General features: G+C 37.6%; 1 protein-coding gene across 5 annotated transcripts in view; it reads left to right on the top strand.

Annotated features, from left to right (window-relative positions):
- Positions 1-21,498, top strand: part of rgs19 (regulator of G protein signaling 19) — a 62,156-nt gene extending 40,658 nt beyond the window's left edge. For 4 of the 5 annotated variants that reach the window (XM_057819007.1, XM_057819031.1, XM_057819022.1 and 1 more), the window contains 3 exons: positions 6,535-6,630; positions 12,780-13,014; positions 14,793-21,498. In XM_057819007.1, the coding sequence (XP_057674990.1) occupies positions 6,535-6,630; positions 12,780-13,014; positions 14,793-14,981 (520 nt within the window). In that variant the 3' untranslated portion in view covers positions 14,982-21,498. The remainder of the gene's footprint in view (positions 1-6,534; positions 6,631-12,779; positions 13,015-14,792) is intronic. The other variant, XM_057819016.1, reaches the window with a different exon arrangement.
- The last annotated feature ends 6,191 nt before the right edge of the window (positions 21,499-27,689 follow it).

Below are 27,689 nucleotides of genomic sequence, written 5' to 3'. Positions count from 1 at the left end.
TACGATCTGATTATTAAATGATGATGGCGGTATTGACAATGATCGCGGTTATCGCGGTTATCACGATTATCGATATGTCGCACATTACTACTTAATACAGTAGCCAAACAAATTTATGTCCATTATTTATTTAAAATATCCTAATGATTCATCAGGAAAGATGGAAACATGCTCATACAACAAAAAGCTGCCCTTACGCTGCTTATTTATTTATTTATTTTTTACAAGAAAGTGCAAAAACATTGACCATTTTAAATGGAGTACTTATTTCTCTCAACAATACAATAAAATTTACAAACAAAGTGTCTTTAGAAATAAGACTTCTTTTAACCAAAATACTTTGTTTTCACAGAATTCTGTACTATTTCGCATGTTTGTAGTGTTACCGCTGTACTTAATCGTGGTGTTACACGTTCTGCATATGAAATACACGTTAGCGAATTAGCTTAGGGCTCGGTGCTAACTATTAACATCCCAAAAACAACAACAATAATGGCTAAACAGGACAAGAGGGTTCGTGTACTCACCTTTTTTAGATGCACACTGGCCTTAGCAACACACTCAGGACATTTTTCATTTGAAATGCCTTAAAACTACTGCTGAACATCTAAAAAATATCTAAAAAAAAAAAAAACTTGTGCACAAAAGCGCGACCACCGGGTTGCGCTTCTGTACCTGCCTCTGTCATACACAAATTTATTTTCCAGTCTTTTAAAAAGGAGTAAATCTCTCTCTCAATAACCAGCAGCATCCATCATAACATAACCTGTTAACGGTGCCCGGCAGCAGACATGTCTTGAATTTCGTTCTGCTACGAGCGGCTGCCATAAAGTTATGAGGGAAAAACATCGTTTTTGAACCTTTATGAATCGAAATCGAATCGTCACGTGTCGAATCGCGATGCACATAATAATCGATTTTTTGGAACTCGTATAATAATGAGCAAAGACTGTCAGTGCTGGCTCTAGTGCAGAGATCCCCAACAGGGTGCCGGTACCTGGTCCGTGGCGCATTTGCTACCAGGCTGCACAGAAATAATACTGTAAATAATTTCTTAACGACCGCATTCTGACCGAATTAATTTGAGCCTTTGCCTCTTGACACTCCAATTTGCCTATCTACATAATGAAAATAAACCTGGATAAGATGTCAACATATAAATCCATTGGCGCTAGCATCTATTTTTTTGTCAATGATAATGACATAGACGCATTAGATTTATTCCCAGGAATAATAAACCCACACGCTAGTGAAGATGACTGAAAAACAGAAGTCTTTAGAGAGCTTTTTTACGGGGGAAAGGCTACCTGACGGGCCAGAAGAGGAGCTTACAACCTCAAAGAAAACTACCGGTAAAACTTCTTTTAACAGACAATACAAGAATCCTGCCTAAAATATGTATTTGTTGCAACAAGTGACTCTCAGGTGCCAAGTCCACTCTGCATAATAGGTGACCAAAAGCTAGCAAACAAGGCAATGAAGCCTTCAAAGCTGCTTTGGCACATAAGAGACTACCGTAAGCACCTTGGAATAATTTTTTGAAAGAAAAACGCAGGGCAGAAACAATTACTGAGGGCCACCACATTACCAAAAGCAAATGCACTGAGACAAAAATGAATAATCATTAAAAATGAGAAAATAAATTACATTGTTTTGTTTCCTATTTGTTTTTTATTTAAAAAATGATATTAAAGAATATTCAGTATTTTTACCTTAACTTTAAATAAATAGTAAAAATATATACAAATAAGAAGACAATATTTGCTAACACACCCATATTTTTTAAAAATGTAAATAAATTTGAAAAGTAAACATCTAAATAAACAGTTTTCAGGTCAATAGTGTATTCACAACAATTACATTGTATTTACTTAGAGTTCAATGCAATGGTACCTCTACATACGAATTTAATTCATTCTATGACCTAGATTGTGAGTCGAAATGGTCATATGTCAAACGGGATTGTCCCATAAGAATACATTATAATTTGATTTTGTTCCACAGTCCAAATCTACACTAAATCCTTCATAAATACTACAGGTATACAATTACAAATAGAAATTACACACAGCAAAACAAATAAATTATAAATACAAATCGGAATAATAATAAAAAATCGGAAATAAAAAGTGTTGTTATTGTCACCTTGTAGGTGTATATACATAATACACCCGTGGAACAATAAATACGGTTATGATGTCCCGGGGGTATACGTTTTTGGTTCAGGAAAAAGTCAGGAGGTTGTTAGTTTTTACCTGTGTCCATGCTGGATGACTTGTGTGTAATGTTGCTGCTGGAATGTCAATAAAGTATCGCAGTTTGGCTGCTAATTTTGACACACCGCCTCAGAATCCCATCCTTGCGGCGCACTACAACCTTAACTTATAGAGACTGGCAAACGGAGGTCGGAGGAGACAGCGGGTGGGAGTCACTTTATCCTTAATCCATGCCAGCCAGAGGCGTTCCTTCTCCAAAGAAATAGCGTTACGTCGTTTAGGGAGGATAGTCGTCCCCGTTGATGCCTTCACTACACTGATGGCTTCCATCTGGTTAAGGACCGTTGAGATTGTAGACATACAGGTATTCCGGCCCTATTGTGGAACTAGTTCACTGACGCGTACACCACGCTCATATCTTATTATTATTTTCTTCTTAATTTCAATGGGAAGCGTCGCTTTTTCCTTTTATCACCACCTGCACTAACCTTCTTGGGACCCATGTTGATTTTTCTCTCACAATAAAATCCGCCATGCTGCAAGAAAACAATGAAATTGCGACACTGTCATAAATCGTCGTATTTCGAGCATGTCGTCATATGTCGAGAACAATGAAAAGTCAAATTTTACGTTGTATGTCAATGCGTTCGTACTGTATGTCGAGGTACCACTGTACATTTGCATGTCATCTTTGTGGCTTGATTTTTGAAAAAAAAATTATTCAACTTTCATGTGCAAAACAGTATATCAAATGAGTCATTAACTCATTCGCTACCCTTGATGACGATAGATATCCAATTCATATTAACTGTATGGGGGGCAATGACTTAAGTACAATTTTAAATATTTTTCTTACACTGTTGACTGTACTATATTCATATATAATGTGCATCATGTCCCAGTGTTTGATACACTTTTAAGGAATAAGACTTCTGTCTAAGTTTAAACACCCACGCTGTGTTTTTTAACTTATAACCCCTTTATAAGGAAAGTGACTTTTTTTATATGAAATAAAAAAATTAAGATTTTTTTTTTAATTACTGTATTTTGATATTATCTGTACTTTTATAATAAGGTGGGTAATAACGCATTACATTTACTCAGTTACATTTACTTGAGTAACTTTTTGAGAAAAATGTAGTGTACTTCTTAGAGTAGTTTTATCACGCTATACTTTTTACTTTTACTTGAGTAGATTTGTGAAGAAACACTACTCTTACTCCACTACTTCGGGCTACACTAGCGTCGTTATATTTTTCGTCTTTATTCTACATATTGACTTTATTATTTCCAGAGATGCTGACAGTGGCCGTCCCAGTTTCACCAATGAGACGTTGAAACAATAACCACGTAACTCCATTATACAGATCAGAGTTAACTATGCTTTTTTTCCACTAGAGGGTACTCATGCTCTTTTGACGGGTGATGTTTCATATTGTTGTTCCGGTCTGAATTCAATAATTTTTGTGTCATTATTTTGGCCTAATATGGTCATGTAATAGGTTATAATCAGGGGTGCACATAAGTGGTCCGCATGCGCGCATGCGTACCGGACGTAGACAAACGCGCTGGCCCTCAACGACTTCCATACGCTTTTGCGTACCGATGGCTGACCACCGTATTTGCGGCGGACACGAGAAAATAACTTCTCAAAATGTCAAAGAGGCAGGCCACACTGAGTAATTACTTCCGTGTTCCCCCACCCCCGTCAAAAGACAGACGACAGAGACGTCACCGGAGCTACCGAAAAAAAGGACTTTTGCTAAAAAGTAGGAGGTACCTTGGCTAGAAGCAAATGATGCTCGCACAGAAATGGGGTACAAAATGTGCTGTGAGAATCCCAATGTCGCCGATAAGAGCAGCGCATTTTATGTAGGGTCAAAGAATTTCAGCCATCCAAACTTTGAAAAGCACGAAAAAAACAGAGCATGTGGCAATTAAGCAAACTATCGATGTCAAACAGGACCCCGCTCGCCCTATGGACATGTGGCGGAATAAAGGTAATGAACAGCGACATGCACTGACAAACGTGTTTTTGCTCGCATTTTACAAAGCTAAACATGCACGTTCAATAAGGTCTTATGAGGAGGACATCCCGCTTTTAAAAAGGCTTGGAGTTAATGTGGGAGCCGCATAATGCCCTTTATTTTGAATTGGTGCTTTTTATTTCTTTACTAGGGCTGTCAAACGATTAAAATTTTTAATCGAGTTAATTACAGCTTAAAAATTAATTAATCGCAATTAATCGCAATTCAAACCATCTATAAAATATGCCATATTTTTCTGTAAATTATATATATATTCTGTAAAATAAATTGTTGGAATGGAAAGATAAGACACAAGATGGATATATACATTCAACATACGGTACATCAGGACTGTAGTGGGCATTTCACTCTACTGTCATTTAAATCTGTCTATGCTGTCCTCACTCCGAAGCGTCTACTTTTTCCAAAGCTAGACAGCTAGTGAACGACGCCTTAATAATTAGACTTCTTCCTTTTTCATCTGATTTATAAATAAAATGGCCTCAAACCATTGCCCTCTTTAGACCGTCGTAAAACTACAAAATAAAAGTACACAAGCATTGCATTAGCAACAACGTTAGCTTAGCACGCTATACAGGTTCACTAAACATAAACAAAAAGCGTTTCATACAAAAATATAACATTTCACTTACTAACATAATATGTACATTCTTTACAACAACCATACTTACGGACAAATCTTGTCCAAGGATCATATAGCACAACATTATCAGCCCGAGACGTCGTGCAGCCATAATGAAGAAAGAAAAGAAGAAAATTATAAACCATGTCGCAAAGCGACCAATAGAGTTTGCTGTTGGACAGCGCAAAAAGCCTTGCTGTAAAACTTAACAAAAGGCAGAATACTTTCTGAGCGGGACATGTGCGTTAATTGCGTCAAATATTTTAACGTGATTAATTTAAAAAATTAATTACCGCGCGTTAACGCGATAATTTTGACAGCCCTATTCTTTACATTTCAAAGTAATGGCAATTTTGTTGTGCCAGTTGATGTTACTCAAGCATTAATTGTTAATATAATTAATTAAAGTTAATTGGCTCTAAGTAAAGCTTGTCATAAATTTATCGCATCAGGCGGGTTGGCTCTCAAGCTCAATGAGGACCAAGTCACATCTCCAGGTCCTCCTCTGAGAACCTGGGCAAAAAAATTATGTGCACCCCTGGTTATAATACACTATAATAATAACAGTGCATATCGATCAAGTTGTGCTAGGAAAAAAATATACCATGATTAAAAAAAAACAAAAAAACATTGTAAGCACTTACTAACAATCTTACTTATTACTTGAGTAGTCTTTTCAACGAACACTTTTTTTTACTTGTACTTGAGTGAATTTTTGGATGATAACTTTTACTTTTATTTGAGTAATATTATTTAGAAGTAACGCTACTCGAGTCATTTTTTAAGCTATTCTACCCACCTCTTCTAATACTGGACTGTCTCAGAAAATTAGAATACACAATATTCTAATTTTCTGAGACAGTCCTGTATATTGTTCTATGTAAAGGACGTCAGCCAAGGTCGGCCCCCCACATTTTTACCACGCCAAATCTGGTCCCCTTTGCAAAAAGTTTGGACACCCCTGCTTTAAATGGTGGATTAATGTACAGAACTGTCTCAGAAAATTAGAATATTGTGTATTCTAATTTTCTGAGACAGTCCAGTATATAAAGAACTTTGGCTGTGTGTGTGTCTGTGTTTTTTCCCTATGGACTCCGAAACGACTGGGCGGATTTCACACAGATTTACGAAAATTAATTCGAAACTCAAAACATTAGTATAAAATATGCTTTTCACTTTTTCACCAAGCGACACCGGGCAATACTGCTTGATAAATCCATCCAGCACACATTAAAAAAAATCATGGGGAAGCCTTGATTTCAAGGTTTCTTCCGTGTCGATTTAACAAACCTTGGCCTCATCAACCCAGCACAAATAGTCTCCCCGGCAACACCAGGCCATACTGCTAGTTTTTAAGGCATTAATACAATCAAAATGAATAAAAATTAATAAAGACAAACTCTGGTTATGGCCCTCAATTACACTAAAAGTTGACATACTGTATATACAGTATATATTTATATGATTATTATTATTATTTTTTTTTTAATTCAAAGTATTTAGATGTGTGCTCTATAAAGCTGTTTTGGAGGCAGTACTGTACTCGAAAGACATTTTAGAATCACAGGTCTGGAAGTGTGGCTAGGTAGCGTTGTGTGTGGTTTTGTGCATGTGTGTTTCCTGTCTGAGAGCCATCTTATCATGTTAGTCTTACCATCAGGAATGAAGATGAGAGGAGGAGGCGTCGGAGGAAGAGGATATCACAGGACAACACGATGAAACCAATACCAAACTGTGAAGCTTGGTGAGTTCACATTCAACATGCTAATGCGGCGTGGCAGGGTCAGTAGTAATTTTGTAATGGGTTAAATATGGATTAAGCGAACGGTCATTAATTTTAACGGGTAAAAATTGATAAAAGGCTGGACCCTAACTTGCCCCCAATGGGTTGGCAGCGCCTTGCATGGCAGCAGCACCACTGGTGTGTGAATATGTGTGTGAATGGGTAAATGCGTGTGCTAATGTAAAGTGCTTTGGGCATTGTGATAATGTAGATAAAGCGCTATATAAGTACTCTCTATATAGGAACTCAGTTTAACCATTTGACTCACTAGTAATGAAAGCATGTTATACATTATACCTATTAGTGGTCTACTCAGTAGTCTATAAAGTGAGTTAAGAGAAGTTTGAAAAGCTAGTTCAGAGTTTGTTTTGGGGGGAATAAATCATAATTAATTATGTTAAGTTGGCAACAATTTTGTTATGTGTTATTATACGCTATAAATTAACAATGCTCAAATGTAGAGTCTTGCAAAAAGGCACAGTCTTGAAATACAGTTTTAAAAAACTTAAATACGATGCAATTCAGTGCAGCGTCAGAAATCTGGGACAGTTTTGTTCACATATCGACCATAAGATGTTGTTAAATATGTATATGTTTTAGACTTTCTTTTGTAGGACTGCTTTAGCCTGGCGGCCCACCAAGCTTGTTACGCACTGAGAAAATTTATATCATTGCTCAAACTTGGTATACAGACAGTATCTTTCACCAACGTTTGAAGGGGAGGTTTTTATGTACACATATTTTCAGAATAATAGGGGTGTGCCATCAAAGGTTCCCCACGATTTGATTCGATTACGATTCAGGGTGCTGCGATTCGATTATAGAATGATTATCACGGTATTAACAATGATCAAAATGACCACAATTATCTCAATTTTCGATGCAATACCCCCCCACCCCACCTTTCAGGGTTTCTTTTTTTCTGACTTTATGGCTTCTTCATACTTTTAAGGAAGGTGTATTTGTCAGTATTCAGTAATTAAAATAGTCAACTTACAACACCTGGGGAAATGCTAATTTTCCATCATTTATCAATAAACGCATGCCTTTTGGATTCATATCATGCCACTTCGTGTAATTACACACATCGCAACACCAAGAAAATGATAAAAAATTTAGATCGATTGTCAAGCTAAAACGACCAACGACCGGAAATCTAGCATATTGTGTGCGTGACGTCACAACTAGGAAACACCCGGCTCAGTGCTTACTACTGAATGGCGGTGATGATGGCGGACAATTTTGTTTCTAGTTGCGGCGACGAATCCGATGTAACGAACGTCCTTCTAATGGTGACGAGGGGAGTTATGAAGGGGAGCATTCACACTGATAAAACACCGGCAACAGATCGTGTGGGAAACACCGAATGGTTTGTTTTGCATTTCTTTTTGTGAAGATGATACACCGTGACAGCAAAATAAAATAATGTATAGAATAATTATCATTTATTGTACTATCATAGGTTTTCGCTCTGCCAACAGACACAAATATGAATGGGATTAGAGGATTTGTTGTATATATTTTACGAGCGATAATTTATACATGTGTCCTATATCCAATGCGTGATATGTTTTTTATTATAAAAGAGTACTCACTCGGCCATTTCGAGCTTGGCTGCTCCCCTCCTTTGCTTAGCCTGGGGTGTTGGGGTGGTCTCATCAGTGCCAGTCATCGTCTTCTTTCTTGAGAACTCAGGACATTTAGGTGGCTGCGCATGTATGGTGGGCACCGAATCTGCTTTCAGCAGCAATTTCTTAGCAAAACCTGATTTCATTTGTCCATAGCTCGAATAGGTTTCAGGTGTAAAATGTGCACCACACAAAACCGTGCCGGAGGCTGTGTCTGCAAAATTAGCCCTCTTTACACAGACAAATTTTACTCATTGTTTGGTAGTCCAGCTCTTTTTCTCGCGTTCGGGAACTCATGGGTACTACATTGCGACAAATGGCTATTTGTACACCACATAGCACGACAGGTTTGAACCATTTTAGCGATTTTTTAATAAAACACGAACGCAACTTTCTCGTCGATCAACAACGATGGCACCTGCCTCGACCTTTTGTTTCCTTGCTGTGACGTCAAAGCCCCATTCGGCTGTTTCCGGAATACTTTTGGAAATGTTCGTAATTTTCTATCTATTTACACTAATTGCTCATGAATGTGATTTTTTTTTTTTTTTTGTTAACTTTATTAATATTTGTTATCTTGCCACATAACGGTTCTATTGATATCTCACAGCCCCTTAGTATTATAATTCTCATCAACATATAATGTAAGTGCAACATGGAGGCAAATCATCATCATTGCGTTCTTCACTATCACCATTGCTGTCATCAGTCTCAGGACGTAAATCCTTATCGATCAAGGTTGCGATGAATGATGAGATTCATTTCGCTCTTTCAAAGCTGCGGGAAAGTTTTGACAGTCTTTTTTCCGTTGTTCGCTGGTTAGGAGAAACATCTTGTGGATTCATCTCTAAACCGGGGTGGAAACACAAGAGGTGCTGTAGCATGGTTGTAGAGTTACCGTTGTACTTAATCCTGGTTTTACATGTTCGACATATGGAGTAACTTTTGTCAATACCCTTTCCATCGTCATGTTGATAAAAAACGAAATGCTTCCAAATGCTAGCTTTTAATCGTAAAGCGTAAATCTCTCGCTCAGTAACTTCTGCTGCCATAATCCTCACTTTGTGCGTTCCTTTAGGTGTCCGGGCGGCAGGTGTGTCTTTTACTTTCGTTTCGCGAGCAACGATAATGTTCCTGTCATTAAGTTAATATGTAAAATAATATGTTTTGAACATTTATGAGTGTCAAATCGCAACAAATCTAATTATCAATGTATTGGCACGCTGCTAATCTCTAATTATGTTCGATAGGGTTCAACAAATATGGCTCGTGATCATCAATAGTAGTGTTGCGTCGTAGAGGTGTGTGAAATTTCCGATTCTTAGATTATTCGCGATTCGGCCGTGGAAGATTCGAGAACGGTTCACAAACATCCAAATTCCGATTATTGAAATATGTCAAGTAAAGCAAAACTAAAACACAGTCAGCGCGGTCTTCGGGACGCAGTGAGGAACGGACCGAGGGTAAACATCATGATTGTCATTACCCGGGTAATGACAATGCTCAACTCACGGCTCTGGTTCAACTCATGCCGCTAGATAAAAAAAACAATAATACCTGACTGCTGCTGACAGCCACTACAAACTACGTCCACATAATGCAACGGTAGATATCACATGGATAAAGCCCTAGATGCCAAATGACAGACTCGGCGGGGTTAGCAGCACATGTATAGAAAACTAGATGCGAAATGACAGAGTTGCCGGCGTTAGTAAACAGCCGCCATCATAAAGCTGTAGACTTCCCTGGAAGACTGTTGTAGCGAACCTTCCAAGTGAACCTAATTAACTTTTTATCTAAAATACTCATAAATCGGCAAAATCTTAACTTTAATCTTTCTTTAAAACAGTTTTAAAACTTGCACATGTCGAAAGTAGACAGAAAGGAAATGATGGAATAACAGGAGCTTTAACGGTCGATTCACAACATTAGATTAATTGAATGTAGTTTAAAGCTGCTGACACAGAATGGGGACTTGAGTATTCCAATTACTGCTTTGAACTGTTAACTTGATACTGAAATTGTCGTTTATTTAAGCCTGAGAGGCTTATGTACAATTTTTGTAACTACAGTGGTACCTCTACATACGAAGTTAATTCGCTCCAGGACCTTGTTTGTAAGTCCAAATGTATGTCGTCATGCTCTGAGACCCCCAATTTAGCCAAATTTCAAAATTGTCCGATATGCATGTGTGATACATCATTTGGAAAGCTTAAAATCTTTATTTTCTGAGGGAAGAAAACTTTTGAGCAGGAGGGCATTTAAAAAAAAAAAGTTGTTTTAAACAGAAAACCCCTATTTGGAGGCGAGAGCACGCGAGAGCAGAATTACAGACGCCATGACTTTAACGAGATATTATCGCGTACTTACCTTGTTTCGATCCAAAAACTCCATGTCGCATGTACCACTGAGTGTCAAGACACAGTTGTGAATACCCACAGCTGGATTTTGGATTTTGGGGGGATTTTATGGGTGAAACATGGCAATATAACAAGGGTCGCGATGAAGTAATCGCAGACATCAAGGAGTGGTCGAGATTTTCTTTTTCATGTATTTACCCCTTTAAACGTTTTTTTTTTTTTTTTTTTTTTTTCTTTGTTTGGATCGATTATGTATCATCTAACATATTGGAGAAAATGTGACTAACAAAAAAATACAATTAAGCGATAGTTATGAGGTAGATATCTGTGACTTTTTTACAGACGCCATTTTTTTCATTGTGACGTAATTTGTTTAAAAGTTCAAAATAATGCGAGTGAATAATTTTTTTAAAGTCTTTTTTTTTTTTTAAATGAAATATTAGACATCAATTAATGATTCTAAGCTAAAAATGACAGACATTTTGAATGATAAATATAATTAATTACCTTAGTTTTATGGCTAGGTTGAAACAAAAGCGGTTGCGCGACGTCTGTAAACGGGTTTTCAGGGAAAAACGGACAAATTAAAAATAGTTTGGGGGCTTAATGCGCCATGAATCTGCTATTGCAGCATATAGACATATTCTTCTATCAAACACAAGTTGTTTTGACTTAAAATACAGCAGTTTCAGAGGAGTGCAAGAGCAGGAACTGCTTTTTCAGTCTTGTCTGTGTTTTCCGCCATATACGTACATAACACAATAAAACAGAATTGTTGTGGAACTCAAAATGTTGACTGAACAGTTATGGACTATGCACATTAAATTATTAGTTACATCAAATATTAAACAATACACCAAACTATATCAGCAGCCGTGTCCTTAAGTCTTTCTGATAGTTTTTCCCCTGACCTTTTTACTGCAATAATACAGGGTGACCCAAAAAAAAGTTTACACTGCCATAATACAACTTAAATGCCATGTTTATTCAGCTTAGAATTAGAATTTAATCACAAATTATACATTATTGTAAAGAACATGTACAGTACACTCTATTTTTCAATGTGTCCTACCTTAAGTGTCACAACAGCCTCCAGGCGCCTGCGAAACGCTTGACAGTTCTTTATGTAGGATGCTGTCAAGCAGTCAACTGAGTGTAAACTTTTTTTTGGGTCACCCTGTATAATGAAAACCTGAAATTTTGGCTTTCAGTTTTGGTGTGCCACCTCAAGATTTTAATTGGCCCCCCCTTGAAAAATTTCTGGAGGCGCCACTGCTTGTTTCACCAACTGTACCAAATTTTTTTGAAACCTGTGTTGATTTCTCACACAAGAAAATCCGCCGTGGGTTCTTTTGCGGTGCTGTCATGTCATCTATATCGAGCATGTCGTCGGATATAGAAACAAATGGCGAGTCAAATTTTACGTCGGATGTGGAAAAGATCGTGTGTCGGAGCAGTCATATGTCGATGTACCACTGTAATGTACAAAACATTAAAAGCAGCTAATAGCTTGGGGGGGTGGGGGGTCATCAATAATCAATTTATAATCGAATCGTAGCCTCTCAATCGTTATCGAATTGTTAGGTGCCCAAAGAGTCCCACCTCTATCGCCTCGGTTCCAAAATTATGACTTTGATGTCATTCTATACCTGCTAAAGGATACCTCGGCAAAACTATAATCGTCTCATAAAACGATAACAATGACATTTTCATCATTTTGGAAAAAAAAAAGGAAAACAATACACTGCATATTTGTAATGCTAATCAACATTTTACAGTTAGGGGTTGATTACATCACAATCAGCTGAATGGTGTATCTACAGCTATATTTAATTTCTTCTATAGTAAACAATACATTTACACCATCATTTTCAAGCAAGTGGCTTTATTTAATTGCTAATGACTCAGCGCAACTGCAAAGAAGCCCAAGACTCAACTCTGTTAACAACAGTAATTATTAATTACCCTGTCAAATAAAACCACTCAGTGGCAAGATTGACGATCAAACTAATCCACTTTAAAGGGAGTCTTTGACATGAGTCACATGCTACCTGTTACTCTTTGAATCTGACATATTCAAAATGTATATAACAAAGTCTTTTTCTTGGCTTTTTGGGGCTAGCACCAAACCTTCTGTGGAGGAAATGCAGCTCTGGTCTCAGTCTTTTGACAAGCTGATGAGGAACCCGGCGGGTCGCAATGTTTTTCGGGAGTTTTTGCGCACAGAGTACAGTGAGGAGAACATGCTCTTCTGGCTGGCCTGTGAAGACCTCAAACAACAAATTAGCAAGAACAGCATCGAGGAGAGGGTGCGCTCCATCTACGAGGAATATATTTCGATACTGTCGCCAAAAGAGGTAGGCATTAGTACCAGGGAAATATTTGCAAACTAGTGACTCTGAATCCGTGCGTGCGGGTATTTGGGTGTGTGCGCACATCTGTGTACAGGAAAGGAAGTGGTTAATAATTGCTTTCATGGCCCTCGGGCATTAGTCTTTTTATAAACACATTCATTCACAAGGCTTGGTTTTCCGTCACACACATCTGACCTTTCTGACATGACTATAACTATGTGTCATGCCTAAAGGTGCAAAGACAAAACTTGACAGCATAAGATTGTTCTATAGACGTCTCCTGACCAGAGCACGGGAGTGTCTTGGAGTGTTAATGGAATGGTAAATGGATGCATTCAAGCACCTAGAGTATAGGAGATTATATTGGCTGTGATTGGCGATCATAGACATCCAATGTATTTGAACTGCATTAGTTCATTTTGAATGATGACATCTTTTGAATTTCAATTTGATATGATCAAAATGAGCAACTCCTTACACTGTAAAACTGTGTTCCTTCCGGGAAAGAAAGAAAAGCAAGCAAGCAAGCAAGGAAGGAAAGAAAAAGAACGCTCAAACTGCTTATTCTAAATCAGGGGTGTCAAACTCATATTTATGATGGGCTGCCATGATTAATCGACAACTAATTGGTGATCAAATCAATCAAATATTTTTTCATTGTTGACCTAAAAATGGCCAAATCCTATTTTTTGAGCCTCAAAGTACCAAATATTCTCCATTATATTGTTCATTTTTTTATTCATCTATTGAAATTTTACCTTTAAAAATATAATTTAGAGGCGCACTTTAATAGAGCAGACCTGTGCCCAAGCAGCCAAATTCAACCCATATCATCACCATGCCGCGTGTATTCATGAACTCTTTTACCTTTCGCCTCCTGCCCCCAAAATGTCATCACGCATTCTCTTTTCATCATATCTTCTACCCTGCAAATTTGAGTAAAATTTATTCTAAACTAAAAATGAATAAAAATAATTGTTTTCTTTTCTTTTCATTGCTGACAATGATAATAAAGACCTGTTCTATTCTATTTGTGACCTTTGAACTTATGACCGCAAATTTAATTACCTCTTACATTTCATATTAAAAGCATATCCTGCAAGTTCGATAATGGTCCCTTCATTCGTTCTTCAGTCATACTGAAAAGTAAGACACCAAACAAACAGACCGAATACTTAACCCACACTGTAATTTTTTTCCCCCCTCAAAATTATGTTTTTTCCTTTTTTTTAATTAATAAAAGGAATACTGAAAATATTTTTTATTTTCCATTTATTTATTTTGAATATTTGAAAAAATATATGTACAGTATATTGTTTGTATTCTAAATATGTCTGTTGTCCTCAATCTTAAATTTTATTTGAATTTCATTTCATTCAAAGTGTCGGTTATTGACTTTGGAGGCCACACAAAAAACCCAGCAGGTCGGATCTGGCTCCCAGGCCTTTAGTTTGACACCTGTGTTCTAAATGCTTGTGTTTGTACAATAGTGCCATGATGACTGCCTTAATCAATCATGTTGACATAGTAAAACACATAAGGTAGCTAAGCAGGTTTAAAGTGCTGCATTACACAACAAATATAAAACATTGAAGTGGGAAGAAGCCATCAGCTGTCAGTGTAAATCTAGATAATGACACAAAAATGTTTCTTTTCAACATTTTTTTTTTTTATCCATCATGTATTCATTTACTTGATTCAGTCTCTGAATTATTAATGGTTGCTAGAGGGTACTAGTTTGTAGAAGACTTCCTCAGCAAGCTTGTTGGTTTTCCTTCCAGGTGAGCCTGGACGCTCGCGTACGGGAAGTGATCAACAGAAAAATGCAGGACCCGACGCCTCACACTTTCGAGGACGCTCAGTTGCAGATCTACACACTGATGCACAGGGACTCCTACCCACGATTCCTCTCCTCCAGCATCTACAAGTCACTCCTTCACGGCAACTCATGCAGCTCCTCCGAGCCCTAGTCCAGCATTGTCCTTTACGTCTCTCTTCCAACCATTTCAGATCCATACAGGTGAAACTGCCTTCATCCCAAATCTATGCCATGACTGCTGAAACCTGGCAATGGCACTTTTTGTATTTCACCATCCTAGCTTCCTTTTTAATGTATCCTCAACCCCAAATGAGACTTTGGCCGAAAGGTTAGGTGCACCCTGAACTGTTCGCTAACCTCAGAAAAATGTATTTATATAGAATTATATTAACAGTATAATATTTGAATGGTATTCTTCAATATGGGTAGAGCGGACTGGTGGTTAGCACGTCTACCTCATAGTTTTGATGTTTGGGGTTCCAATCTCCTGTGTGGAGTTTATGTGTTTTTTAGTGCTTGTGTGGCTTTCCTCTTGATAAATTGGTGGCCAGGTAATGTTAGGCTATTTACAAATTCCAAACGCTTTGCAAATGAAAAAAAAACACGAATGCAAATAGTTGCAACACAAACACAAATAGCCGCATGAAAGCATAAAAGTGTTGTTTTTGGCATCCCTTCTAATTTGGCATGCTAATTTTGGCATCCCGTATATTTTCGGTATCGTCTTGTTGACGAAAACAACGATGCATAAGCATCACAACGGAAGTTTACTTAAGCCGCAACATGAATGCATAAGCATCACGACGGAAATAGACTTACAAGTTACCACGGTAAATACAGTTTGGTAGATATTAGGGCTGAACGACATTGGAAAAAAACTGACATTGCGACTTTTGGGGGCTTTGCGATTTATGTTGCGATATTAAAACTAGAGGAATTTTCACTACATGACTTGAATAGCTCTGTTTGGGAAGACTTGGTTGACTCACTATGACCACATTGTATTCAGAACAGATGTCCTGATGTTGATCACGTGATCGGAAATCGGGCTGATCATGCCATTTCTCAGAGGATCGGAATCGGGTGAAAAGGATCAGGTTTTATGTTTTTCTGCTTCATGCTCTTGTACAGCCTTTCACTTTCCCTACTGCTAAGCAATGTGACCAAACTGTTTTTTTTTTGGGGTCACCAGTGCAGCTGGCGTTTGTTACTTAAAGTTAACGATGATTGACAGGTTTGTAGCTTTAATCTGGCCAGAGACACCTCAGTAGCTCTATGATCAAAGGCAATAATGTGTTACTCATCATTAAGCTTGGTGCACACTGCAGTGCCAACTCATTGTGTAAGTGGGAGGCTGTTCATCCAAGCAAAAAACAACTTTTTTTTTGTATCGGATCCGGGCTGAGTATCAGCAGACTCTCAAAATCAGGTGACTCGAAATCGGGTGCAAAAAAATGCAATCGGGACATCCCTAGCATTCATGTAACCCGATTAATCCAGGCTAAGGGGGTTATCTGTGAACGATGAAGATTCGTGTATATAAAAGGGATCCAGGAAGCCTTGTCTCTCTACAATTGCTGCTTTTGTGAAGAAAAACAAAAGTTTAATTTAAAAAAAAAAATTGGGGGAAAAAAAATTGCACGTCCTCTGATGGGACTATTGCGAATGCACATATTGCGATGGCGATGTTCAAACGATATATATTCTGCAGGCTTACTAGTACATAACGTTTTTATATAAAATATAATTGTTGGTTCCACTGGTAACAATGGTATCCTCGGCCAGCCTGGTCTGCTTGGACCATCCAGCTAGGTTTAATATCACATTCAATATCATAATCACCTTGTTTTTAAAATCCAGGCCTTGTTACAACATCTTGCAAGGCTATACTAATTGTGTTGTTCTCATGTGTGTCCATAGTAACAATCAGTGAGACTTGGGGGAAAAAAGACATTTTTACAGATTTTTCCTGAATTAATACAAGCTAAGACAAAATTGTGACAAAGCACAGAAGGAGACACAAGAAAGTTCTTCACTACTAACGATAGCCAGTCATTAAGTGTGTGCTTAACCCGTTAACACCTAAGCCTATTTTGGCCGAATTTGCATGCATTTGATGTTGCCTTTATATTTCAAAGAAAAAATTGTTTACAATGGCCAAGTTGGGTCCCTTTTTTCAGGACACCTTGAACTTCATGTCTAAACTGTTGTTTTCTTCACTGACCAATTATAATCCACATTTTGGACCCAAAAAGACAAAAAAATCCCAAAATCCTTTTTCAAAATTTGTAATGTTGATGTCCCATTGACAACCAAACATGCTCGATCAACCGTTTTGAAGCTTGATAATATTTATTCAACTTGTTAAGATAAACATTCAATAGAAAAAAATAAGATTGAATAGTTTTATGTTTGTCAGTTCAACACAAACAGCAGGTATGGTCATAGGCGTTTTTGGCCTTTACACATACTATGGTCAAAACAGGTTATATACTGTGCAAAATAATGAGAAAAAAATATATATATATATATATATATCAGCTAACACAAAAAGGGTTTGGAGGATATCTCCTTGTGAAGTTAGGTGTTGTACCCATCACCTTATCAAAATATATACGTACATGCAATCAAGCTTCTCGAACACACATCTACATAAAAATTGAAAAGATTGTAGTGAAGAAAAAAATATATAACATTGGAAAAAAGTATTTTAAAAAATATTGACAAGTAGTTCAGTTCAATTCAAATTTTTCAGGCATGCGACCCAATATTTTTTATTTTTTTTATTTTTTTGCGCACTCAATAAAACATCTTGAACAGGTCACGGAGCTGCGTCACACACAACGTCACACAGCCTACTCTTTCGCCGTTTGCGCGCTGCTGTCACTTCTACTCGCCGAGACGCCGACTCATCCCAAGAAAACAACGACAAATACGGCTCATCTTCTTCCTTGAGTTAATGAAATAATGCATTAGCTTGCGCTAAATGTAGTTTTAGATTCATTCTGTACGTTTCAAAGTCGCTCGCTCAAACCAATCGGCCGTTGCTTGCTTCGCATGCCTCCCTTTCAATAGTTGGCGCCTCGCTCGGAAATTTATTAAAAATGATCACATTCGGTTCGTCCTTCTTGACATCACAACGGCTCTTGGGATATGTAGTCTTTTGTGCTGCTTTCGGTTTTGAAAAAGGACAAGAAATGATGGAAATATCGAGATGGATACATGGTCCAAGCAGCGTTTTAAGGCATATTTATGAGAGCAATAAAACTATAAAACTCAAATCACATTATCTCCCGTTTTTCTGGGCCGATTGACTTCAAATAAAAACTGGTGTGGACATCAACTTCCGCACTTTCAAACGAGACCAACCAGCGGCACGTGGGTGACGTAATTACAGCGTGACGAAGCTTCAAAGACGACATGCGTAAATGCGTCGCTGCCGACACGTTGTTAAAGGGTTAATTAGGTTGTAAGGCTTAATACCAAAGTCACCCACACATACCGTATTGGCCCGAATATAAGACGGCCTTGACTATAAGACGACCCCATCTTTTTCAAGACTCAAGTTTGAAAAAAATACTTTTTGAACACCAAATTTAATTTTATACAGAAAATAATTACAGTACATCTGAAACAAATGATTATTACAATATATTTGAGAGAAAAAGCATGTTATTTTGCCCCATTCAAATCTTAATATCTCAACATTTAAATATGTAAACTGAAGTGTAATCACATTCGTAAATGAATGGCTTCTGGTTTTTGAAATGTAAATAAACCAATCTATTGTGATTAAACAACAAAATTGCAATGACTGGATTAACCATCAAAATGAAGTCTAACTGTAACTGTAGTCTTGAAACAAATCTGAATAAGGAAAAACATTGCAATAAAATAATGCATCTGGTTAAACTTGAGAGTAGCTGAGATCTGTCGTGACAGAACATCACTTCAATGATATCTGGCGCCATCTAGCGTCGTGAATGGGTATAATGTCTGGACCGCGAATATAAGACGACCCCCACTTTTTCAGTCTTATTTCAATGCAAAAAACACCGTCTTCTCTTCGGGCCAATACGGTACTTCTGTTGGAAGGTAACAAAACATGGCATACACTTACACAACCGATAGCGTCATACAAAAATCTCTACTAGATAATGTTAGCCAATCAGACGTAAGGTCGCACACGCTTACTTAGCAGCTAACATCATACTACGATCTCTACTAGATGATAACGTTAATTAATTTTAACGGCTAACATCACGAAACAATCTCTACTGGATGAGTACTTATGAAAAGCCAGAAGGAAGGATCATCACAAGGCGATATCTACCTAAATGTATCCACCAGTTTAAAGTGCATGTGACACGAAAAAGCATGTTTATTTCATAATACACGCGGTATTTTATGCTCCTGAATGATATGGACCGCTTGGATGTGTGTGGAAGCGATCGCTATATTTGTTTAGTTTTTTTAATCCCGTGCCATGAAAATGAGTGACTTCCGGCTTCGGTCTTGCATTGAGGAGGAGGGCGCTGTGACGTGTACGGGAGAAGGCGTCCTCTTCACTAAACAGCCGTACTGTTGTGTATGAGGACTAAGGATTCAGCTGATTTTGCGGATTAATACGTTTATTTTTTGCATCACGCCAGCCAAACGGCTGCAGAAAAATCTTGCTTGAGGGAGAGGCGTGTGCGCCTTTTTGGAGTTTCAAAAGGTTCCCATTCACCGTGGATATTGGCCAAGCCTTACTACTGTGGGACCATTGGACTTACGAGGAAGTGAGTAAACATCTTATTTTCTATTATGTCAAATATTAATACAGCGATTACAAAGTAAACACTACAAAATTTCTTTAAATAAAGGACTACTTACGTTTGATCATTGATAGGCATGTAAAAAGCTCTCCTCGTGCACATTAGCTGCAAGTTAGCTGCACAACAACTGCAGCCGCCCTCCTCCGGGGAACGAACTGTAAATTGCTCTCCGCCGGGCGGTTTGCCGATCCGCGAAGACAATCGACAACCTAGTCGTCATGTCAAATAATCCGGGCTAGTTATGTGTGATTTTCCGCTTCAAAGACTTTGAAACATCACTCGGTTCGGGTTAGCATGTCTTGGTTTGTTTACATTTTCCGAAGCCGGGGAAGTGAAATGACATATGTCCGATTTAGGTGTCATAAAATATCGTTCGGGAGGTGCGACAGTAAAGGTGAAGTCGACAGTTTTGACCATTTTGGAGTAATTTTGCCATGTCGTCCTGAAAAATTGCATTTTTATTATTTCATATTCCATTTAGCACAAGACTGTTATTTGTCATGACAATGCCATTTATTTAGCAATTAGGGAAAATACTTGGAGAAAAAGAATATCCTGTAAAAATATTTGAGTAGAGAGACTGAAACAATGACATTTTGTGGCCGTCTTCGTCGCGTTTTCCTCGTTCTGAATAATTCCCCCTCAATGGGCTGAATAGTAAAACCGATGAGCCCATTCTCCCGCTGACGTCATCCACCTGTTGGGGACGCTAGAGCCCTATAATGGTAGGCGTGGCTAAGCGGCAGATTAAAAGACTAATTTCTCGTCAGCTGCGCTTTGCTAAATTGTTGTATATAGTCGAATCGTCTCAAAATATGATTCTAATTCACATAATAATGCTGTTTAAGACTGTTTTTCTCATGTCGTATGCTCTTTAAGTCTGCTTTCATTCCAAGTCTTCTTCTGTTGTTGTCATTTTGCATTCGTGTCGCGGCATTTAGCATTCATTCTTTTGCAAAGCCTTTGGAATTTGCAAATGTCCTAACACTTCCGGACACAGTAAATGCAACATTTTCCTTTTACATTCCAAAAAGATTCATTGAAAACAACATTTACTTAATTGTCCAGAGGTATGAATGTGAATTATTTTTCTGTATGTTCCCTGTGATTGACTGACGACCAGTTTATGTAGATCCATCACATCCAGAACCCGAGTGATAATAAGAGTAACAAAAATGGATTGATGGATGGCCAGAATTTTATTTCAAGAAAAAAACATGGTAATCGTTATTATCGGCCCTTTTGGATATTTTTCCATTCCCTCTTCCTCATTGTTTGTCTGTCTTCTTCCGCCTCACTTGCGTTCCCAGCCACCTCAATTTTCAGGCAGCCCGCCGACTGCAGGAGTTCAAATCCCTGAGCTAGTTAACCAGCCAATCACCTTTATGAGCCAATGAAAGGAGGGTATCCTTGACTGCCCACCTTCATGCCTCGTTTGCCTTCAGGAGTTATCTTTCCTTCCTTTTTGCCAACTGGAAAGCACAGGACAATTCGTCTAACCTGTTTCTTCTCACAGTTATGATGGACTACTGATTTACAAACTCAAGACTTTTTTTTTTTTTTTAAACAGTGGCTTTTGAACCATTGGACATTCATATGAGTTTTTTCCCCTGGTGTGTTACATTTTTCTTTTTTTTTTTTTTTTTTTTTTTTTAATGCAAAAAGACAAACATCCTTTGTGGACCGAACTGATCCAACACATGATGCAACATACTCACACTGCAATAAAAACCGGAGTCGGAACACACATGCACAAACACACACACAGCATTTTTATCACCATATTTAGGAGGGTATATTTAAAACTGAGCATATTTTTAGTACAGGAAAAATCTGTCTTCACTGCTAATGTTCGGGGGGGGGGGGGATATATATTGGGTGGGCTGCAAGACCTTAAGTGGAGTGATGTTGATACATGTGCATACAGAGATGCCAAGTGTTCAGATGTGTCCTTATTTATAAAATGTAACAATAATAATAAGAATAAATATTAAGGTATAGTAAAAAATGTCCTGGAGAAGATCAAATGGCTGACATGTCTAGGCATGTGCCGGTATGAGATTTTGACGGTATGATAACCATCAGCAAAAATACCGCGTTTTCACTGTATCACGGTATTGCAATTAAAGCTCTAAAATGTGTTATTTTAAGATGTATGGGTTAAAAATTAATAATTTTAATTAAACAGGATTTTTTTTTCAGACTATATTTGCAAATCATATCAACAGGAATATGTTAAAATAAATAACAAAAAATAAATATTTTAAATAAAATTAACATAAATAGAACTTAAACCCACAGTCACAGCTCAAGTAGCTCAACATTATTTAGAACAAGAACAAAAATATATTTTTTTTACCATAAAACAAACACTTCTAAATAAATTGAAAAAATATATACATATTTTTGCAGACTCTTGAACATTTTGAAGACTTGCTCATTTTCTCCATATTTCTCACTCAGTCCAAGTTATGATGCAGGAATGTGAACATATTCACCTTTTCTGGGTTAAGTTTGGAGCGGTGAGGTGAGAGGATGTGTCCACTACGACTATAAATATTAATTAGTTGAATGTTAATGGAGAGCAAGAGTGTGATTCGTATCATTATTTACACAGTATACACCCACACGCCCTCTCAACACAGAAATTGCCAGAGAAAAAACATCATAGGCTGTATTATGAAAATGTTATCTTGAACAGATGTTTACAATAGCGAAAGAATTACGGTTGCCAACAGTCCCGGATTGTGCGGGGGCAACCCGCAATATAGGAAGTCCAGATTGGTCCCGTCTGGGTTCGGCAGTGGCAGTACCAATCAGAACTTCCTATATTCCGGCTTGTCCCGACTCCTGCACAATCCGGGACTGTTGGCAAGTACTCGAGTGCAGAAAACTTTAGAAAAGTTGGCTAATGGTAGAGAGGAATCCGGTTAGCCGTCTTGGCATGCTAACTAGCCACATTGTCTGCCTCATTAACAAGCTAGTTACGTATTTAATATTTATTAGGGCTGTCAAACGATGAAAATTTTTAATTGAGTTAATCACAGCTTAAAAATTAATTAATCGTAATTAATCACATTTCAAACCATCTCTAAAATATGCCATATTTTTCTGTAAATTGTTGTTGGAATGGAAAGATAAGACAAGACAGACATAAACATTCAACATACTGTACATAAGTACTGTATTTGTTTATTATAACTATAAATCCACAAGATGGCATTGGTATTAACATTAACATTCTTTCTGCTAAAGGGATCCATGTATAGAAAGACTTTTAGTTCTTAAAAAGATAAATTTGAGTACAAGTTATAGTAATTTTATATTAAAAGCCCTCTTAATGTTTTCGTTTTAATAAAATTTGTAAAATTTTCAATCAAAAAATAAACTAATAGCCATTGTTGACGTCGCCAAGTGGCGACGTCACATGGGAAAAAAGTGTAAAGTCTTTAAATACGTAAGGTAGTGATTGAAATACACCACAAGCTGTCAATGGCAAGTTTTAAATTAATTAGAGATCTAGCCAAGCAAAGTCTGAGTAAGCTTTATGTGTATTTTGCATAGCTATTTTGAGTGGGAATGCAAGTTCGCTTTGCATTGAGCGTTTTCTTTTTGTGAACATTATTTGAGAGATAGGAATATTATTTTTGTTGTGCTTTCACTAAATGATACTGTATTGACTTAACTGTTCCGCACAAATGCATGACGGGAAGTTGGGAAAGCATGACTGTCAGTGGTGGCTGCAAATGGTAGACAGTATGTTCTGCGTTAGGTTAAATTAAGCGTGTTAAGAAAAGATAGTCTTCTGTGAGAGAGAGGAATATTATTTTTCTAAATGATACTATACCGACGCAACTGTTCCGCCCAAATGCACGATGGGAAGTTGGGCAACCATGAATGTCAGTGGTGGCTGCAAATGGTATACAGTATGTTCTGCGTTGTGTTTATCCAACGTGCTAAAACGGCGTCACTGTAAACTGTTTGAGGCAACGAATGAACGGGTCATTCCGTGCATGCATTAATTGCGTCAAATATTTTAATGTGATTAATTTAACAAATTAATTACCGCCCGTTAACATGATAAATTTAACAGCACTAGTATTTATATATAGTTTGTATTTGTTTTACCATCGCTAGACACACTAAACACACTGGAGAGAACTCTCGTAGCTAGTGGGAAACGTAAACGACAGCGTTTACTTACCTTCAATTTTGTATAAAGTGACGGATGATAGTTCCGTAAATCTGAAATCAAGTTGGAGGTGTTGCCCGTCCTTTGCAGCCACCCTTCACACGCAAGTCTTGCACGTGGGAAGGCCTTCCTCCTCTAATCCACGGCCGTCTGCTTCTTTTCAGTAGCCGAAATACTCCCATACAAGCGATTTAGTTTTTTTTTTTTGACAGAGAAAAAAGCTCACCACCTTCAGCCATGGTTTCAACTCTAGTCTATAGCACAGAGTAGTGTCACTGGTGGACATACCAACAACCGGAGGAGGAGGGGTGAGCGCTCCAGCTCCATTTCTCGCTGCATTTCGGTACAAAAAAAATACGACCGTATTACGGTGTGACGGAAAATTTTAGTGGTTTTTAAACCGTGACGTTGTAATACCTTGGTAAACCTTGAAACGGGTAAACGGCACATGCCTAATGGTGTCATCATAACTTCCTCTGAGAAGCGTGCTCCACAGCCGCAGCTGACTAGCTAGCATGGCTAACATTCTTGACTGTAAAATTGTTTCAGAATTCCGTACTTTATCTCATATTGTCAACAAATGAATTTAGCTCCGTTAAAGGACCATAAAACACATTTGAAAATAATTCCAAAATCATGGTTTCTCCCAGAAAACACACCATTGGCCAATATTATTATTTTTTTGTTAGATTGACATGAATTTTGAAATTATGACTATGTTGTTATTAGTTGTCATTTATTAACAATAACTAAAATGTCGAATCTCACAAAAAGGAAGTCTTAAAATGCAATTTTAGCAAACAAAAATACAGTGCAATGGCAGAGTTGGGACATGTTTGTTCAGATTTTAGCCAATTGTGGATTCAGCGGGATCTCCAGATGTGGTTAAAATATGTATGGTTTTTTTTATACTTTTCTTGTACCAATGTTTTAGTCGGGGGGTCAATAGAACAGTAAACCTGATAACTACTCTCAAAACTACATTATTGTACATCAGAGTGTGAATATAGTAGCAAGACCTTGCATTTAATTTAAAAATAAAAACAATATTTTGTTGGTTGATATTATCCAAATTAAGAATATATATTTACAGCGTAGAGAAAATAGTTGTGTCTGGGGTCGTATGTTAGTTTTGGCTTATACGCAAACATAATTCATTATGTTCCTGAGAGGTGATGATTGGGTTGGCATCTCTGTGCATATTATTGATATCACTTATTTAATTATCTATTTGTAAGAACACTGGAGCCTCTCAGGTCATAAGGAATAGCGCTAAACCACCAATTTGAAGTTCAAAACTTTTTTTTTTTTTTTTTTTTTTAACAAAACCTCACGTAACCTTTTAACATTTTCACTGGTTACACAGCTGTTAGATTGTTAAGCACTGCAAAAATCATTATGGACAAAAAAACTAAGATGTGTTAGTTACACATTTTTTAACATTGAGCAACAGTGATATAATGGGGGCAAAAGTTGTCCAACATTATTTGTAAAATCATTACATTTGCCTTGTTTTTGTTTTGAGGATATTTGACCTTAGAGGTTCCAATGTGACAATTTGTATCTAAAGCCCATTAATTTCTCGCTGTGATATATTGGGCAGTGTCTTAATACTTCACGAGATGATTAAAAAAGTATAGTTGTTTGGTTTGATACATTTTAGATAATGCAAATACACACAACAGAGTGGCATACCAGGTTGCTGCTGCTTCGGAACTCTGTCTCTGTGACCTCTCACTTTTGACCTCGCCACTGTTTGCTGCCGGGTCCTGATTGGCTCCTGGAGGCCTCTGAGTTTAACTGCGGTTGGTCAATTCAGGAAGTAGGCAGAAGGAAAATTCCCAGGAGCAAAACTTAAAACACACGGTAAAGCCACAGTACTGTATTGTGAAAATTTGCATCATGTTATCATCAATGAAAAGGCTGTATCAAATAGTGTTCTGTTATTTGAGTTCATTATGTTATGCCATAGTCATAGTACTGGGACTAGCTGGTGATGCTATGTGGATAGCCAAGTTGGAGTCAAGTCTATGGGGGCAAAAAAAATGAAAAGCTTTGTTTTCAACTAAACTGGTCACTAAACACGTTTATCTTCGTATTTTTCATGTTATTTATTTCATATTTTTTGGTAAAAACAGTTTTAAGTGTACATAAACTGCAAGCCTTGAACATCCAACAGCAAGCTGCCTTTGTGTGCGTTTATTTTTTTTTTTTTTACTTTTCATGGTTAAATCTGAACACTCATGTCAGATTTGACACAAAATTGAACATGTGTGAGCTCAAATGATATATGATACAGTTGAGCCATCGCATCAATGACAGTGTAAGTGTAATAATCCCATTATGAATGCGTTTTTCTTTTTTTGCCATCCCAATTGCAGTTTACGACGAAAGTGAACATGACTTGAGGAAACACACTGTTGACAAAACACCCGCACACTGACTTACTAAACGCGAAGTCAAACAGTCAATTGGTAGTTCAGCCACCTATTTTTTCCCCCCACAGTTCACTGTAACTTGAACTTTGTTTGGGATTCACACTCTGTTATAACGCGCACACACACGCACTTACACAAACGTGCAATCACAGAGACATTTTGGATTCAGTCCCTACATCTATTCTAGATGCTAAAACAGACCAAGATACAACTAAACACCTGTTTGTTTAGTGAACAGGTTAATTTAAAAAGTTGTGTGTCATGACTGGTTATAAAACAAGCATCCCTTGAAAGGCTGCATTGTTCACAAGCAAAGATTGGGCGAGGTTCACCAATTTGTGAACAACTGTGTGAGCAAATATATGTTTTAAGTTATTAACTTACATTTCCAAGTAAACTCATGCATATTATATGTTGTCATCGATTATTATACAGTGGGGCAAATAAGTATTTAGTCAACCACCAATTGTGCAAGTTCTCCTACTTGAAAAGATTAGAGAGGCCTGTAATTGTCAACGTGGGTAAACCTCAACCATGAGAGACAGAATGAGGAAAAAAAAAAAACAGAAAATCACATTGTTTGATTTTTAAAGAATTTATTTCCAAATTAGAGTGGAAAATAAGTATTTGGTCACCTACAAACAAGCAAGATTTCTGGCTGTCAAAGAGGTCTAACTTCTTCTAACGAGGTCTAACGAGGCTCCACTCGTTACCTAACCCTAACCAAAATTGAACTTTGTGGTAGAAACACAGGTTCTCGTGTTTGGAGGAGAAAGAATACTGAATTGCAGCCGAAGAACACCATACCCACTGTGAAGCATGGGGGTGGAAACATCATGCTTTGGGGCTGTTTTTCTGCAAAGGGACCAGGACGACTGATCTGTGTAAAGGAAAGAATGAATGGGGCCATGCATCAAGAGATTTTGAGTGAAAGTCTCCTTCCATCAGCAGGGGCATTGAAGATGAGACGTGGCTGGGTCTTTCAGCATGATGATGAATGATGAATGATCCCAAACACACAGCCAGTGCAACAAAGGAGTGGCTTCGTAAGAAGTATTTCAAGGTCATGGAGTGGCCTAGCCAGTCTCCAGATCTCAACCCCATAGAAAATCTGTGGAGGGAGTTGAAAGTCCGTGTTGCCCAACGACAGTCCCAAAACATCACTGCTCTAGAGGAGATCTGCATGGAGGAATGGGCCAAAATACCAGCAACAGTGTGTAAAAAGCTTGTGAAGTTACAGAAAACGTTTGGCCTTCGTTATTGCCAACAAAGGGTACATAACAAAGTCTTGAGATAAACTTTTGGTTTTGACCAAATACTTATTTTCCACCATAATTTGCAAATAAATATTTTAAAAATCAAACAATGTGATTTTTTTTTTTTTTTTTCACATTGTCATAGTTGAGGTTTAC

This window comes from Corythoichthys intestinalis, chromosome 2, assembly GCF_030265065.1.
Source record: "Corythoichthys intestinalis isolate RoL2023-P3 chromosome 2, ASM3026506v1, whole genome shotgun sequence".
In the NCBI taxonomy this organism is placed as follows: domain Eukaryota; kingdom Metazoa; phylum Chordata; class Actinopteri; order Syngnathiformes; family Syngnathidae; genus Corythoichthys; species Corythoichthys intestinalis.
The sequence above is the reverse complement of the archived record's forward strand: the minus strand, read 5'-3'. Positions and strand labels throughout refer to the sequence as shown.